The sequence below is a fragment of the Camelus ferus genome, chromosome 2, assembly GCF_009834535.1.
Source record: "Camelus ferus isolate YT-003-E chromosome 2, BCGSAC_Cfer_1.0, whole genome shotgun sequence".
In the NCBI taxonomy this organism is placed as follows: domain Eukaryota; kingdom Metazoa; phylum Chordata; class Mammalia; order Artiodactyla; family Camelidae; genus Camelus; species Camelus ferus.
The window spans coordinates 81,222,140-81,240,742 of NC_045697.1; the positions used below are offsets into that span (position 1 = coordinate 81,222,140).

At 36.0% G+C, this 18,603-nt stretch overlaps 1 protein-coding gene across 1 annotated transcript in view; it reads right to left on the reverse strand.

Annotated features, from left to right (window-relative positions):
* LOC102522315 (N-deacetylase and N-sulfotransferase 4) overlaps window positions 1-18,603 on the reverse strand; it is a 231,680-nt gene that overhangs the window by 100,921 nt on the left and 112,156 nt on the right. Inside the window, 2 exon segments of the mRNA XM_006185523.2 lie at window positions 5,665-5,819; window positions 12,447-12,534. Coding sequence (XP_006185585.2) covers window positions 5,665-5,819; window positions 12,447-12,534 — 243 coding nt within the window.

An 18,603-nucleotide genomic window follows, 5' to 3' on the forward strand; every position in this document is an offset into this window, starting at 1 on the left:
TCCTGGAGTCATAAAAAGCCTCATACACCGACCTCAAAGACTATTGCAAAAAGGACCACATTTTATTGGTCCAGACTATGGCACAATTTGCACCCTAGGGCACTGTCAAAAACAGTAGAGTGTGTTGTTGGTAATTAGGGTAAGCTCATATCTGGCTAACTTTTATACCAGAGGCAGACAGCTTAACAGAGACATCAGGAAAAGATGCAAACGTAACCTTGCTAAAACTACTGTTATTCCAGAGTGACTGTGCTCCCTCCGTGACACTGAGGCTTCACACTGCAGGGGAAAAAGTCTTCACTTAAATTGCCTGTTCATATACTAAACAAATAAATAAATAAGTAACAATAACAGCAAAACCTTAATGGTAGGGAGAGGGGATCAATATCAAGAGTGCTATAAACATTATTTAAAATGTCCACTTTTAAACAGAAAATTACAAGCTATGCTAAGAAACTGGTAAGTGTGGCCCATACACAGGAAAATAAAGCAAGCAGTGCAAATTGCCTTAAAAGACCCAGATGCCAGATTTAGCAGGCAAAGATTTCAAATATACTCTAAGAACTGAAAATTGATAAGCTGATTCTAAAATTCATATGGTTTCATACATACAGACAGAAAGGAATGTACAATGACAAAGACTCATCAAATAGAGTTGTCAATACAAATATAGAAATTGTAAAGAAGAATCAAGTGGAAATCCTGGAACTGAAACATACAAATACTGAAACAAAAAATTTACTACATTTTTTCCTAGCTGGCCATTGTGCAGAAATTGATAAGCTGATACTAAAACTGATATGGACATTCAAAGGACCCAAAATGTCCAAACAACCTGCATGTTGTGAGTTGCCCTCTGGAGTGACTCATGTGGCAAGGAACTGAGGCAACAACTGAGAGAAACTCAGGTCCACAGGCCAACAATCCACAAGGAACTGAATCTTGTCAACAGCCTCGTGAGTGAGCTTCTGAGCTGGTCCACCCTCTGCTTGAGCCTCGACTGCTGCCCTGGCTGACACCTTGGTTGACGTCCTCTGAGAGACCCTGACATGTAGGATCTAGTTATGCCACATTCAACTTCCCGACCTACATTAACTGTTAGATATTAATGTGTCTGGTTTTAAGTTGTTAAGTTTTGGGCTAACTTTTTATGAAGCAATAGGTAACAAGTACACTCAATTCCTGAAGTATTTTAAGTAGATATTTGTACCACACGGGTGTGTATTCTGCAGGCTCCCTCAGGAACTCATGCAGTTGCTGCAAGTCTTTTAAACTTTCCTGCGCCTGGATGCTTTGCTTCTTCGTGTTTTCTCTACATCCATCTCATGTGAGTGTCCGCTCTGCTGAGTGCACAGACTGCCTTACCCATCATTAAGCCTCCAAAATACACTATTTGCTCCATAGTAAACTTTCATTAAATCAATATTTGGTCAAAATTTTGATTAAATAGTATCACCTCTACATTTCCTAACATTGAAATACCCTGTTAATTGTACTGATCAGGGTTTCTTGACATCTGGTATTTGTCGCACAGTACAAGGCTATATACTGCATAATTTAGTAAAGAAACAGGCATAGCAGCTATTGAAAGGTAGCCCGCTCTCTGTTTTATGTTAATGTGCCATTAATTACACTCTCATACTCCTTTTATTTTTAACTGAAATCTCTACATAGCTGATTTAGTGTGCAGGCCATTATGACACTTGAAGATTGTCCACAGTCACTCTTTGATGAGTTTGGGTTTTATGAGAGCATTTTAAATGTCAGAATTTTTCATATCACGAATATTGTGTCTTATTAAGAAAAAACATTATATAAAGTTCTTAAATATGTGTAGCATTTTAAAAGCAGACTTTAAAAACCTATGCCTTTATTTCAAGAATACTTCACTTATTTACTCATGAATAAGATTTCCAACTGTTTGACAAAATGTCAAAAAAAAGCACAGCATTTTTGAAGTTAGCACTGAAGACAAAAAGTACTCTTTTTCCCTTCAGGATTTTTGGTCTGTTACTATTAGTGAACTGAAAAGGCCCCACTCATTCGGAGATTTTAATGCATCTATATGCAAAACTTAAAGCAACAAAACACCATTTCGTACTCCCCCCCCTCCCAAATCTACTGTGGAATAAAAATAAATAATTCAGGTTTATCCTACAGGCATTCTCTCTGTGTTTGAAAAGGAGATGTGGGTTAGGTCAGGAACAATTTTTAGTAACTTTTTCATCAGACATTTTAATATTAGCTGATGATCCTTGTTCTCTTTAGCCTTAGTTTGTTTGTTGTCATCTTTGAAGTCTTGCTTCTATTTAGTGACAGCAAAAAACATTATTTAGCAAGAGAAAGAATTAAAAAATATTTCCCCCCACCCCATCGCCATACAAGTGTAGCATCTTATAATGACCATATCTTGGCTGCCTGTGCAAATCGTTAGAATCACCTTCTATACAAATATACATGTGCATGCACACACTCACATGGCATGTGTTCATGGATTAAAGATGTAAATATATATATACACACACACACATGCAACATACACACGCGTGCATGGATTAAACATATTGCCTACATAAGTATGCATGGGTTAAGAAATGACCATACTTCATAGTAATAATGGTTCTTCTAACATAATGAAGTAAAGAAACACTCTTGCATATGTTTTTCTCATGATTTTTAGACATATTAGAACAGAAAATAAACTCTATCCCAAGAGAATTCAGAGAAATTCTACCAAAAACACATTTTGATTGATTGCCTAATTTTTTAAGATATCAATATACAGCTATGTTATTTGAATCACTTTTGTAAATCTTGTGAGAACAACTGTGCTTTCCACTCATAATCCCTCTGCCAGCCAAGGTCATCCCAAGGAACAGGGAGGAATGTCAGCATGGAATAAGAAGGAGATTTAAACACTTTTGATTTTTTTCAGTATAAACTGGTCATTTAGTTTGAAAATCTCTTTCCATAATTGCTTCAGTTCCAGCTAGATGAGTATTTCAAGACATTCATTCCAAATTTGTGGACTGACGTTGTCAATGATCACGGAATTTTAGAATTGGAATTGATCAGTGGCTTATCTGGTCCAGTGCTTTTGGTTGGCAGATGAGCTGATGTAAATTAATTACCTAAAAACTCTGTAGTTTCGAGAATGAAAAAGGGAATCATTACCATTTCAAGGGAGGAAACCGAGGCATGAAGACATTAAATGAGTTGCCAGCTGTGTTAGAACTTGTTACTAGCAGTCAGGGCTAAAATGTAGCCTGCCAATATAGTGCTTTCCACTATCCTATTCCCATCTTGATATCGTTGAGGGTTTTGAAGTGTCATCTGGATATGAAAAGATACTAATTTAATAAGAAAGAAATACATTTCCTGGCTCTCTGGACAACACACATATTGTCATCCTATGCTTACAGTTACAGGTGGGGTTCTGTGTGTCACTGCTTGGAGTCCTGAGAAGTTTTATTGAGCTTAATACCAGAAGGAAAAGGACAATGTCATTTCAGTATGTGTGTTTAACGGACTTCACTTTAGTTGTAATATTTTGATTATGCAACATATAATAAGATTTTGTTTTTCTTATACAAAATACATTTATAGGTTTCAGTCTAGCTTCTAGCTACACTGACTAAACAAATGTAATTGTTCTGAATGGACTCCAAATAGCTTTCAACATTTCATTACAAAGCAATTACATCTGAGTCTTTCCCAGTGCTTTCAGCATGGCTTTTAAAAAAGAAATTACACAAACAGGTGAAATCAACCATTATGAAATATAATCTACATGCCTAAAAAGCAAGGCTTCAGAGTGAGAATGAAATGGGGGAGGTTTAAGCCAAATGATAAACACAGTTTATTTTCAAGGTAACCGCACTAGGAAAATTCAGCATGCATGCTCAAGGGAAGTTTATTTTTTGTAAAGGGAATATTTACTTAATTTTCCAATGTTATGAAGCAGTACAAAATTTGTTAGACATTCCCTAAAAGTAAGTGAAGATCAATCTCTTGTGAGTCCATATATTGAAAAATATTTGGCTTTGTAAAAGCAGGACTGAACTGCATACTTGTCTGGATTTACAAAGATCGTAATTGATTAACACCTACTGAATGTTTATCGCATGCCTGGCACTGCTCTAAGCACTTTATTATATGTATCCTCAAACAGTCCTCACAGGTAGTTGCCACGGTTGTTCTCGTTTTTACAGATGAGGAAACTAAGGCTAAGAAATTTTTGTCCAAGATCAAGCAGCCATTGATGGAAGGTCAGGATTCAAACACAGGCATTCTGGTGCTTGAGTCCATGATCTTAACTGCTCTGTATGCTACCCACACTTACTAGTAAGGATCCTGTTTATGTGCAGATCTGACCCAGGTCTGGGGATGTAGAGGTGGAAAGAGGGGTGAGTCATTAACACAATACTGAGACACAACATTGTAAAATATGATGCTTATCTGGCCTTGGGTCTATGCCTCCTAATTTGACTTTTAAAAAATGAAACATGTCAGTAATCACATAGTGCAAATGAACTGCTTATTTTAAATGAAAACTTTAAGAAAGAGGTTTTAACTGGGGCTCAGGGTCTTTGGGGGATTCACAGACTCCTTGTGACAATCTGCCCCACCGTGTGAAGATGTGAGACTGTGCCTCTGAGTATTTTTCTGGGGAAAAGATTTCTTTCACTCAATTGTTAAAGGGATACCTGACTTCCTTGCTGTCTAGCACAGGGGTGGGCAAACTTTTTCAGTAAAGGTCCAGATACTAAATATTTTAGGCTTTGTGGGACATAGAATCTCTTTTGAAACTACCCAACTCTGCTGTTATAGTGAAAAAGCAGCTGCAGACAATACATAAAGAGTGTGGTAGTGTTCCTGGAGCACTTTATTTCTGGACATTGAAATTTGAATCTGATATAATTTTTATGTAACAAAATATGTCTTTGATTGTTTTTCAATCATTTATAAGTGTAATTAAAAAAACCCAAACAAAATGAGCTTAGCTTGAGAACAATAAGAAGCAAGCAGTAGGCCAGATGTGGCCTACGGGCCACAGTTTGGGAAATCTTAGTCCGGAGCAGTGGTTCTCAAGAGTGTAGTCCCAGGAGCACGGGCATCATTTGAGAATTTGTTGGAAATGCAAATTCTCAGGCCTCTCGGACAATCTACTACAACTGAAATTCCAGAAGTGGGCCTGGCAGCTATGTTTTAAAGAAGTTTTCTAGGTGAAAAAAATGCTGCTCAAGTTTGAGAACCATTGGTCCAGGATCACTGCTGTAATGATTCAATTCATCCATCCATTCATTCACCCTGGCAACAAATGCTTTTTGAGAGGGCAGTTATCGTGCACCAGGAATACAATGGATAAAGTACTCTTCTCCCTCTTCACAGAGGCAAGAATAATCCTTCCGTTTTAAAGCAGGAGATAGTAACTTTCTGACCATGACCTATTTTTTGAAATACACATCGTGACCCAATACATATAGACACACATGCCTGAAACAAAATAATACAAAGCAATATGTACCCTTAATACTTGTGATGCACTCTGGTAGCTTCTGCTCCATTCCATTTCTATTGGATTAAATCCAATAAATTGATTTTATGATCCACTAATACATCACAACTCATAGTTCAAAAAATCCTGCAATGAAATGTACTCACCAGTGCAAATTCCTTGTTGAGAATCATCTGCTCAACTAAAGATGACTCATTGTGGAAGAGGTGGGGCTGCATGTGGCTCCACATGTGAGGAAACCACCAGAACTCATCCACAGACCGAAGCAAAAGGTCATCTCCTTCATCTTCCTCTTCGGTCCCTGTAAAGCGTATAAAAATGGCATAAGTGAAAGCCTTGTATTAGCTGAAAGGCTACGTTTGTCAGATTTTTATTATTCTTCTTGCTACTGATACATAAATCCAATTTTGTGTTGTTTTAATACAAGAAAAATGACCACAGCCTAAATGACATCAGGGGCAATGGTGTTGGGGGTTGGGATGGGGTGGGGCAAGTGTGGTGGTCCCAGGTGCAGATGGTTGTTTAATTTAGAAGTAGGGCTATTTTATCACTGACATTGTTTATAATTGCTAGCATATGGTGGTAATAAAAAAAAACAACAGACTGAGTTTTAGTTTATTTTTGTTTTAAATTTATCAACTGTTAATTCTCTCCTTTATTGCATATACAGGAGAAACCTGAAGACAGATGAATATTCTTTTTACTGAAAAATATTTCTGCATATAAATCTAACATTGAGCTGAAAAATTTTTAATGTAATTGATGACGTTTGTTTCTGTTTTTCTGATTATACAAATATGTGATGTGAACTTATTGAAGAAACATAGAAAGCACAGACAAGTGATACATACAACTCAAAAACAAAAACTAAACAAAAACCCCCAAACCATCTTCCAGAACTAGCCAGTGGAAACATTTTGGTATCTTTCATTAAATCTTTTTCTACTTATTTTTTTAAAAGTTGAGGTCTTATTGTATAAATATGTTTGTGTCCTTACATTTTCAACTTACCATTATAAACATAAACATTTCCCATTTTGATACAGACATTTCATAAAATGTAAACAATAAATCTATGAACACAATAGAAGCGGCTTGAGAATTTAAAACTAAAATATTAATTTCTCATCCTCTATTAGGAAAATTTGTTAACAATGCCCAATGCGTGGAAAAAAGCCGTATGTCATGCCACAAGTGGGAAAAAAAGAAAGAAAAACAACATCAGCAACTTACTTCTAAGGGAATTCACTGTAACTATCCAAGAACACCATCACTGTATGACTCATACAGATTTTCTACAATTTTACAATATTCAGTCCGATTTAAAACTATTCTAAGTTGATAGTATAAGAATTGAGTCCTATGTGGGCTCTAGATTCTTAACTAAGTAAGTACAGCATGAGGTATATTTATTTGGAATATTTTTTCAAATTAGAATATGTTTTATAGATAATTTTATATTCTTAAGTTAAGTTGAACAAATAAATATTAAAGATCTTTTTTTTTTAAAGAGTCTTCCTCAAATACTCCGTTTGTGTGTGTGTCCTACAGTACATACTGCATGGATCATGTAGTAGTGCCATGAAATGGTTTAAAACCTGCATTTGTGAGGCATATATGTGATCTTGTACACTTAACTTCTGAGTCTTGGTTACCTGGTTTAAAATGGGGATATAAATGTCCATCTCATAGGCTCTTGTGAAGAGTCAATGAGATCAACTTATTAAGCCACTTAACATTGTGACTTGCAGACAGTAAGCATTTCATAAATGTTAGGATCATTTTCTTCTTAAAAATAAATCTACCGGCTTATACCTGCGGTGTTCTAAATTTACACACTTTTACACATTCTTAAAAACATTGCCGGCCTAGATGATTAAATTCTTAAAGTCTGGATCCCTTTAACTTACATTGTCTCATGCCACTTCCCCAGGAGAGTAAATACGGGAATAATTTAGTTCTGTCTGTCTGTGTTAATATATAGTCAGTGAACTTCAGAGCCTTCATATGTCTGCTTAAGTGCATGTCAACTTTTGTGTGTATTTAAGCGTAGCATCCTTCCTGGTACGTAGTTCACAATCCACAGTTTTCAAAAGGTGGAAGGACCACCAAGTTTAATTAGCGTTTTGGCACTATTACTACTGTAACAGTTGCTACTAAAGGATAAAGAAATATTAGTTTTGAAAGTGATGAAGTTCTATGAATAAGATGAACAGACAAAAATTCTTAATTTTTGTTAACTTGAGCCAAAATTGTTAGCAATATAGACTTACAATTCATTAAGCTTTAATATATTAAGAATTTCAAATATTGAAATCCAAATGAAGGGAAGTTTGGCACTTCCTTCAGATAGATTTAAGTATGAATTGTTTATACTATAGACCAAGTGTTTCTCATGGTCATAATTTAGCAGACTAAGGCGTAAGTTAGAAAGAGCTACTTTATGTCACATGTGATGAATGAATTGATGGTTCTCCCACAGTTCTGTTGTGCTTTGAATATAGAATGTGTGAGAAACGCTTCCATTCACTTTGAACTCCACAGACTGTTACTGGAAGAGGCAGGAAGCACATTATGCATACTTGACCAGGAAGGAGGTCAATTACTCAATTTAAAGAAAAAATTTTGCAGACTATTCATATAAACAGATGCATGACTGATCATAAAATCTTGGTAATTTTTATACCAGAGAGTGTGTTAATTTATAAGCACTCCCTACAAGGTTAGAAGTGATATTTAAAACCTCTTTTTTTTTTTTTTTTTGACTCCATAGATTAATTTCCCATCAGCCTTTTTCTCATTTTATACAGGTCATATAATTCAAAGCCACATAAGGCCAGCTCATGACACTAGAAATTGCTTAATGAAAAATATGACATTAAGTCATGCTGAGGGACCAAAGCAGAATTTCAAATGTTTTCAAATCCAACTAAATGAAAATATTAAATTTTTGACTCACTGTAAACACGTATTTTTCTATACCTAACTGATGTTTAAATGACATGTGAGACTATAATTTGTAGTTCATACTTCACTATATTTATCACTAGTGCCTGTTCATTAAAGGGTCTATGTTCAAACTGAGCCTTTCACTTCTAACTTGGTCTAGATTCAAACTTACATCATTATTAATTAAAAATATGATAGTTTTTGCTCTCATTTAAAAGTTAAGTCATTTTTCTTTTTTAAATTGAAGTATAGTCAGTTTATAATGTTCTGTCAATTTCTGGTGTATAGCACAATGCTTCAGTCATACATGAATATACATATATTTGTTTTCATATTCTATCATTTTACTTTCCTAATTAGCAGTGTTTTAATTCAGAAATAAACTATTTAAGAACTCATTTCTTTGTCTCCCCTCTTGGAGGATATGTGCTATGAGAAGACAGTGTACTTCTAAAAGTTTTAAGTCTGCCAAAATAAGAATAATTTTAGCAGGATCTGGGCTATAGGTTAGTCTCCACTAGGCACAGTGTGACATTAAAATTAGAAACATAAAATTCTAGTGCTGCGTTATTGCTTTTGTACAAATGTTTGTCTTATATTTGCTACTATATATGAAAAATTATAATCCCTAAATGGCAAAAAGACATTTCTAACTTTCTTTGTACACTGAACCTGGCACAGGTTCATATTGGTGAGTATAGAATAATTTTAAACAGCATACTAAATAAAAAGAATTGTTTGGTAATGAAAATTGATTAAAAATTATCTATAGTTCAAAAATTGAAAAATAGATAGTACTTGATTTTTATACAAAAATACTTTTAAAACTCAATAATAAATACATAGCATGACATGTGTCATGTAACACATGTAAATAAGAGACATGTACATAAGAGAGATATTATTATTTTTCCCATTTTGGAGATGCAGAAATTGAGGCACAGAAAAGTAATCTGTTTATGTTCACATAGTTAGTGAAATGTCAGAGCCTGGAATTAAACAAAAGCGGGCTGTTTCCAATGTCTTTTTGAACCAATGTTATACAGAAAAGCGAAAACAAAAACAAACAAAAGAGAATGAATGTAACATTGCTTTTTCCGTTATTAAAAGTTGATAGTTTTATATAAAAGTCTATTTTCTTGTAAAATGAACTCTCATGGAAAAAGAGCAATATTTATCCAATTTGCAAATATTATACATGAGGTAATTGTTTGAGTCATATTCAATTTATTATCAATTACGAAGAATGGAACTGATTGTCACTAGAAATCATGTCCTACAAGAAATATTTGCAGCCCTTCATTCCTACAAGCATCTTAATCGTGTCATATCTCCATTTTTCACCTGAGCCTTCACTGTGCAGTTCTAATCAAGCTTTAAATATTGCCAGACTAGAATATTTTACTCTGAACTCCATGCCTTTATTGTTCTACTTTTAATCAACAGTATGTCTTTCTCCTTTCAATGTGGCGCCTGTGAGTGACTGCCTTTTGGGGAAGGCTTAGTAATATGTCCTTTTTTGGGTGAGATTGTTTTTAGCGTGTGAAGGACAGAGAAACTGAACAGGAAAGAATACATGGGAAATACAAATAAATGAAGCGGCCTAAGAATGCAGAATCTATCATTATTGCACTGGGCATATGTGATTAAATGTCCTCAGAACGATAAGGCTCATCAATCAGCATCTTCGTGCCCTGGGAAATTAGGTCATCCTGGGAGAGAGCTGAGACAGGCCTTGTGACAAGGCCATCTTCTCATGGTTACACATCCCAGTCAAGCGCACAGGTAAGGGAAGCGCTCTTCTGATTTGTCAGCCTCCTGATAGTGAAACCTCCATATAGGAGTGTGATTAGACAGGGAAGAGGCACGCCCTCCCGATAGTGGGTATCATCAGTGTTTAACTCCACTGTGGAAGAACCGTGATATCCTCGAGTGAATAAGTAAGTACTTAATATAGTATGATTGCACCCTTGAAAAATGTTATGGACGCATTTCAATATAGCAAATCAAATAAAGTTTCATATGTATGTGAAGTTAATTAAACCTCTAGGACTTATATATATATGTGTGTGTATATGTATATATTACAGTGTAGTCTCTAAAATGCACTGTCAGTGCAGCATAACAGAAGAGAGTGCTTCTCCCATTATTTTTATTAGGTCAGTACCAACAGAAAGTGTCAATGAGGTCCATTTAAGACATGCAATTAAAATGTCTTTTTTTTGTTGTTGTTGTTGTTGTTGTTTGATATCCTCCTCCAACAACCATCCCTGTGATATTAGCTAGTGTGCTATTCATTTCTGAGTGGATGTGTAGTACAAACATGTTCAGGAAAAAGAAATGGGAAGTGTTATAACCTGCTATCAACATTAACTCTGCAAATGTCTGGCAGGTTTAATAGGTCTCAATATGAAAAGCAAATAAAAGCTGAGGCAGTTATCCAGATATATTTCAGCCAAAAAATGATTTTACTTACCCTATACGGCTATTTAAGACAAAATAGTATTGTTTGTGTGTGAATTCCAAATAATCCCATATTTTTCCCCCAGCATGAGGAGATACAGCCTTAGAGTTATCTACTTTATAACTTCATAGTCAATGCTTCTTAGGTCTGAACTCATTTCTTGAGGGGGCTTTTGAAAAAGATTTACAAAACCATGTCTATTTTCAAAATTGTAAGCTAGAATTGCTTTGCCTGTGCAGATATGCTGACCCAAATCTTTTTCTGCAAAATGTCCTTTTAAAATATGCAATGATTTGATTTATCAACTGGTCTAAATACAAATTATCCTTCTATTACTTTAAACAGTTTTACATGTTTCAAAGCAGGAGAAAAAAAAGCACAAAAGAAAAGCCAATAAGACATTGCTGCTTCAATATTCTAAGAAACCAGGCTGAGCCTATTTGGGTAAACATTAAAAAGTCTCTTTGGGTAAACGAACTGCATTTATGATAATTAAAGACTACCTTTGCATGGGAATTTTTAATGAGTCAATAAACTGCATGCACGCATAGAGAATACTAGGAAATGTTTTCACTAAGATACTATAAAGTAACAACAAGGCAAAGTCCTAAACAAAGCATTTAGCTTTCACTACAGATTCAGAAATAGGAACAGATAATAGGTATTGCCCTAGTACAGGCTCTGAGACACCACTTTGTGCCATTTTTGTTATTATTATAAGACAATCACTTTTACGCACATACTTTTGTCTATACTAGTGCCTGACATTATAACGCTGCTCCTCAGAAAATGAGAGTCACATTCTGGAGGTGAAGATGGATAAAGAAGTGAGAAATATCAGAACATAGAGTAGTGCAGGAACGCTAACCACGTTCTGAGAATTTGTTGAGAGGCTGAGACTGAACAGAGGTGCAACTGTGACCCGATAAATGTGGAAAGAACTACAAGACTGACTGTGATGGGTTTAATGCATGTTGGGTCAAGTCATTCTAATATTTTTAAAGAAAATCCTGCAAGGGATGGTAAATTCAGCAAGATGATTCTGAAAATCTAGTAAACTTCTTTGGGGCTATAAAATTCCTCTCTCATCATCAGATATTTTACAAAGGAAAATAATATATACAAAACTGGCTGTCACCTAGATTGTCCTATAATTTAAAAGCACTGTCCATTATCATTATCACCATTATTATGCCATTGTCATCATTATCATCATCATGGTCACCATGCTTCCTACTTAGACTACGCTGACACAAGATTCACAGACACATTTAGAACAATGGTTATAGCTTCTTTTACTAAGCTGACAAAGTCAGTTCTTTCCTCTTTTGCCCATGATTCTAACAGTATTTGCCAAAGTAAACAAACTCATTGATTTTGGATTTGGCCACTCATAATGCACCCAAGTTTTTCCCATAATCGGTCTGGATACTCCATTTCTCCTACTTATGCAACATTAAAAATCCCCTCTCCTAGTTATATGTAGCTGCCTGAGAACACAAAGCTCCTTCTTACCTGTGTGGTAAAACTTCCCTGAAAATCCAAGGTTGAAGGTAAAATTTGCAACCTGAGTGCGCAGTAAATTTTGAGTCTCTAGTAATGCCTGAAATAAATAAGAAATTAACATGATTTTAGAAAAATAAATATGAAGCTTTGGGATGCCTCTTTTTCAAATGTGATTGCATGAGTGAAACAGAATAATGTGGGCTTTGTTGCTTTTTGGGTGTTTGATGGCTACTGTTATGTGCTATTCATATTTCAGGTACTATAATCACTATTGTTATTACTTTTATTGAAGGTTACCAAATTATGAAGTGGTTAAGTCCTAAGCATATTATAAATTGCTGAGAGGCAATTCTCTAACCACACAGCGCTGAAATCATTTTTCATTTCTGTGTGAGACATTTCTTGAATTTCTGATTATTATACTTCTTTTCCTTGAGGAAAATATTTCAGAATTGTTGGATGTAGACAAATCTTGTATTTGTTGGTAAGAGATAGGAACATAACTTTTGTTTAAGTTGCAACTGAGTGTTTTATTTAACCATGCTACCTCTCCTGCCATTTTTAAGGCACAATTATTGAGTTGTAAGCTTGGATTTTTATAAACTAAAGAGCAATTTGTATTTTATAGGGTGTTAATTGCAAATCTTGAGATATGAACAAGGAAAGGACAGGTAGGAATAAGTAATCCCATAAAGAATTATTCTCTAAACGTGGCAAACATTTTCCTAATTTCTGATTTTAGAATTATTCTACATGAATTCCTTGTTTATAGACAGGATAAGAGTATACCAGTAGTCTCTGCATCAGAGTTAGTCCTGTACGTTTTCTGCCAGTCCTTCCACTGTTATTATTCGTATGTCAATATACGTGGTGTAATTCAGAACTCTCTTATCCTTGGGCTTTTTAGTTTGCTTACTGATTCGGAATGCTTTTTTTCAATTTTTTAAATGGATTTTTTTAAAGGAGGCTTACTTTGTTCTGATGGAAATGAGCAACTCATTTCAAACCAGAGATTTACAAAGACTGATTTTTAGTTACTGCTATCCATCTTTTAAGGCGAATTGCCAGAGGTTTAGACAATGTCTTTTGAGCGTAAGTTATGGTAGCTAAGCATTTGCCTCAAAAATTTGTGAACTTAACTTTTTATTCCCCCAGAATTAAGACGGCTGTCCTGAAAATTTGCAAAGAAAAAAGGAGAAAGAAATGACTAAATAATTAACAGGTTGTATGATAAGCTATGTAGTCTATGATTATCCAAGATTACAGTTATACTGGGTATAATCCCAGCCAATCTTATTTAAATATTATCAATTAAATAGAAAAAGGAAAAAATAGACCTATTAGTTCGACTCAGTTATATACACTATTTTTAAAAAGTTCTCCCCAAAAGCAAACTAAATACTAAAAAGAGTGGAGTTAAAAATAAAACTACTGAACTAGTTGAGCTTATTGGTAAATACTGTGGAATATAGCTTTAAAAAAAATTCATGCCTCTTTTTCTTAGCGAGTTCCTTTTTCTGGCTTTCTTGTTTTGTTCAATGAACAGTCCCTGAGCTTTCATATTTTGCAATAGTTGTTGGTTTTTTTTTTTTTAAGTTCTTCCTTCTCCTGTTCTCCTCACCACTCCAGCCCCATCTGCTCAACATTCTACCTCTGGGTTTTTGAAGTCATTCTTTATTCCACATTTACTTATCCACCATCAATCATTAAATTCAGTACATAATTACTATAGGTGGACAGAGTGTTGGGCTTGGCCTGCACAGCCTCTGTAAACTTGGACTTCACTGACAAGAGAAGGGCAAAGAGATTAAATAGAGGATCACACAGATGTTTAATTACAACTTGTGATAAGTGTGCAACAAAAGAAATCTAGAGCATGTTGTGACAGATGCAATAAGCAATTTAATTTAGACTGGGGAAGTGGCCCACACTTGATGCTTTCTTTGGGGCAATCTAAGTAAAATCAAACAGTCTTCCCCCCCTCCCCAATCAACTTGCCATCACTTTAGGCAGGCCTCATTGTCTTTTCCTTGGACTTTTAAAACACTGTAGACTGCTAGCCATATTCTCCACTTCCTCTGTTCTACCTTACACTCTGCAGTCCTGCTAACATCCCAAAGGCAGTCAATGTGCTTCACCCTTGAGGTCAGGGAGGCCATTCAGTAAATGACTCAACTTTGTTGGTCATTTCACTTCTCTCATCTTTTCCCTTATCTGTGAAATGGGGTCATGCTTAACATTTGCTTCACACCGTTACTGAGGGAGTTACATTGCATAAGGCATACAAAGTGCTTAGCTAAGTGCCTGGTACTTAGAACTCAATACATATTGTTAATGATCACTTAAAATGTCATTCTCTTCCCACCAATTAGGTATCAGCGGTGCCCCCACATTTCCAATTAAACCATATGCACTGCTGTTTCCCCCAAATCACCCTGTCCACTGAACTATTCCCCATCTCCTACCTTTTTCTATGCCTTTCCTCTGTTTTCTTTTTTGTCTGTTTGTTTGTTTTTGCCTACATAATTAATAAGGCATGACTATATACATACTTTGGTATAGGGTAATGCTTTCAAAATTTCCAAATATTTAAGGGTGATAGTTTTTGTTTGTCGGTCTTGTACAGTCTTTTTTATATTCAGTAATTCAAATATAAATGGTGTCTTATTTATCCTTACAAGATCTTGATGTGGGAATCAGAAGAGGTTACATCTATACTTATTTTCCAAGAGAAAAAAAATTGCTTCATGGAAAGTTTAAATGGCCCACCCAGACAACACAAGGAGAGTGCCAAAATTGAACATGTTTGCCTTAACATTTGGTTCAACCTTAATAACTTCAGGTCTCACTACAAAAAGTCGGTATGGCCACCCAAGATGAAACAGATTCGGGATTTCATGAACTTTTGTGCCGAGACTATTTGTCAGTGTACAAATGAAGATGAATAGGACTGACCCAGGGTGAAAGCATGAAGCTTTTGAAGTTTGCCTTTGATAGTTTCTGCCTCCCTTCATGAACACTCTTTCCTCTTAGAGGCAATCTCCATTCCTTCAGGAATCTATTCTCTTCCTTTTTTCTTTTCTTTTTTTTTTTTTTGTGATAAACTCTTATCGCTACGCAAAGAGGAAATTGTCTGATATAATTTATAAATTGACAAAAATTATTATGCCAACATGTTAAGTCTTCTAAGGAATTTCTTACTGAGCAGTTTAGCTATGATTGTGGGATTGGTGAGTTAACTAAGGTAGAATGAACACATGTATCTCATAATAATACTGAAGAGATCTGGGTGTCTGTTGTGGGGAGAAAGGTTTGGGGTTTGGGGGTCCTTCTGCTGAAATCATATTCAGTTTGAAGAATGACTTGCTGGGCAGAAAGACATCATGTTTCAGAACAATTATCTTCTTGTCTTTCTGCCCATCACCTAAGTCTCTCAGTGCCATCTCTCTTCTCTCACTTAAGTCTCCAGGAAGCCAGAAATCTGAAGCTCTCTAGGCTCTCTTCCTCCTCGTGCCGTCATTCACTCATCTATCCATTCAAACAATACTGATAGAATCCTGGCTTCCTGTTTTAGGCACTCTTCTAGGTACTAAGGACATGGTGGAGAATGGTAACAATATCTACTAGAACTGAGCTTTTACTGTGTGTTAGGTACTCTTAGACGCACCCCACTCGAATTATCTTTTTAAATCTCTCCACGATCCCTTTATTAACTCAATCTTACAAGTGAGAGAAATAAGTTGCTGAGAGACTAAATAAGCTATGTAAGGTTATGGAGAGAGAAGGTGCCTGGTAGACAAAACCACCAAGTTTGTTGCTCTCACAGAGCTTACATTCTTTTTAGACACACAGTTTATACACATGGCAGATCAATCAAATCATTATTTAATTAATATTCATATTAGTGATGCAAAATTAATCATCATACAAGCTATTATCGAAACTAATACAACAGAGTACCTGCATTTTAACAGGATGGGCAATGAGGACCATGAAGGTCTCCCTGAAAAAGTGGCAGTTTCCTTGAGAGAGAAATGAGAAGCCAGCTATGCCCAGAATGGGGGCTCTGGGGGTGTGCTCCTGGCAAAGGGGCCAGTGAGAACAGGGTTCTGTGTCAGGAATGACCCTGGCATCTTCCTAATACACCACAGTCTACTTCACCTCACATAGGATATGATTTACATTTTAAATTGATTCCTCTGGCTACTTGCTGAGAATGAATTGTAGGAAAACTAGAGGGAAAACAGAAATCATTTAGGAGGCTTTTGTAGTAGTTCCAGTAAGAGAAAATAAAGGTCCGGCTTCTACTGGTCATACTAGGAACGGAAAGAAGTAAAGAGTGTAATTATTGATGGACTGACATGGAAAGTAAAGTGGAGTGATTTCATTAGTGATTCAGATATCTGACATTCATTCAGTGAGGTGGGGGAAGAGCTGAGAAAGGTTTTGAGGGGAAAAGTCAATACTTCCATGGCCACACTAAGCGTGTCTTTCCCACAACAGGATGACTGTGTTGCTGAAACCTCTACCTCCCCCCTAACAGGAGAAACAGAGTTTAAGTCCCACATTGTCATTGCATTCAAACGTTGGTCCCCATGGTTGGAGGTAACTGCACAGTGAATGAATATAGTAGTAAGGGGAGTGGCCTCATAGTTCGAGGAGAGCTTTTTGAACACTGAACGGTTAAAGATACATGCAAAGAGAAGAGACAAATTGAAGATTAGTTTGACCTTGTAATATTAATTCATGTCACGTATGTGAAGAGATGGTATTTTCTGCTTGATTATCAAAAGAACACAATGAAGGTTATAGAAATCATTAAACCTGAAGTGCATTTACAATGCTGTAAATTTTATTTGACTGTATCAGCAAAGCACTCCATGTGTCTTTGACTCCCTTCCTGGTGGTTGTGGATTGTTTTGTCTTGTGCCCTAAAGTCTTGTTATGGAGGAATGCCATTGGCATCTCTATGTCCACAGAATTCTAAGCCACTGACTGCGGTCCATTCTGAGAGTATGTGAGATGAGCTTCTGCTTCTCTCTCTGCTTAGCACTCTGGTTCTCTCCCTGGGATCAGAAAAATTCCATAAATGTGGTGAAATACCGCCCAGTTCTTAATAAGCCCGGTTTCTCTTCAACTGGATTCTCAGGTTCAGTCCGCAAGGGTCATCTTAAACTGTGGGTGTGCCCTGTTCTCTGTAACTCTGTTTCTATGTTTTCATGTTCTACCAAACTGATTGGAATTTTGAATCAAATATGAACTCGTATGACCCTTCAGAACCACTGGCTCTCCTTTATAAGTTAGTTCCTTTATTTCTCATCTTCAATTATATATTTAATTTACTTCTCTATAAGCTTTGCTCCCAAGTCTCTATTGTGGCCTACAAGATTTTTTTGAGTTGTAAAAAGATACATATATACTGTAACTTTAGAGTTCATGGTTCATGTAGCATGATTATTTCCTTAAAAGAATGTTATAAAATAAAAACAAAAATAATCATCTCATTTTCCCTCAGCCTAAGTGTTTAAGTAAATGATAAAGCAGTAGTAAGATAGAACTGTCTTGTATTAGGACTTCTTGGGGGCTGTGGAATGAAAGTGGCTGTCATAAGCCCAAAGACTGACAGATGGCTTCAGGAGTCATCAGGAATCAGACAGCGGGAGAGAAATGCACCTGCACAAGATAACAAAGTCAAACCTGTATTAGGTGAGGATGGAAGCAAAGTTATTTATAACTCAAAATATTTCCAGACATTCTCAAGGAGGATCTGCACTAAACTGGGCCCCAATTCTCTTTATGTTAGGTTGAAACTTTAAAATGTAACCTGAATCACCCCACATAGTCCTGATTTCTGCGTTGGAGAGCCTGCTTGATAGAAATTTTGTCCTGCCATGGAAGAATCAAAACAGACACAAGTCACCATCTTCAGAACCTGGCTTGGGGTTCTCGGAGTGTGGAGGTTTGGGCTGCCTTCAATAATGAGTCATCATGGGTGATTTTATTGTATGAGTGAGGAGAACCAGGGAAACAGGAGTCCGGATTACAGAAGAGTATTTTCCAAACGGTGATCCATGGGTCACTAGGTCTGTAAAATTTAAGTTTCATGAAAAGGTAATTCCATGTTCAAAATGTTTGGGAAAAACTCTATATTATACCCCTTTTGGGA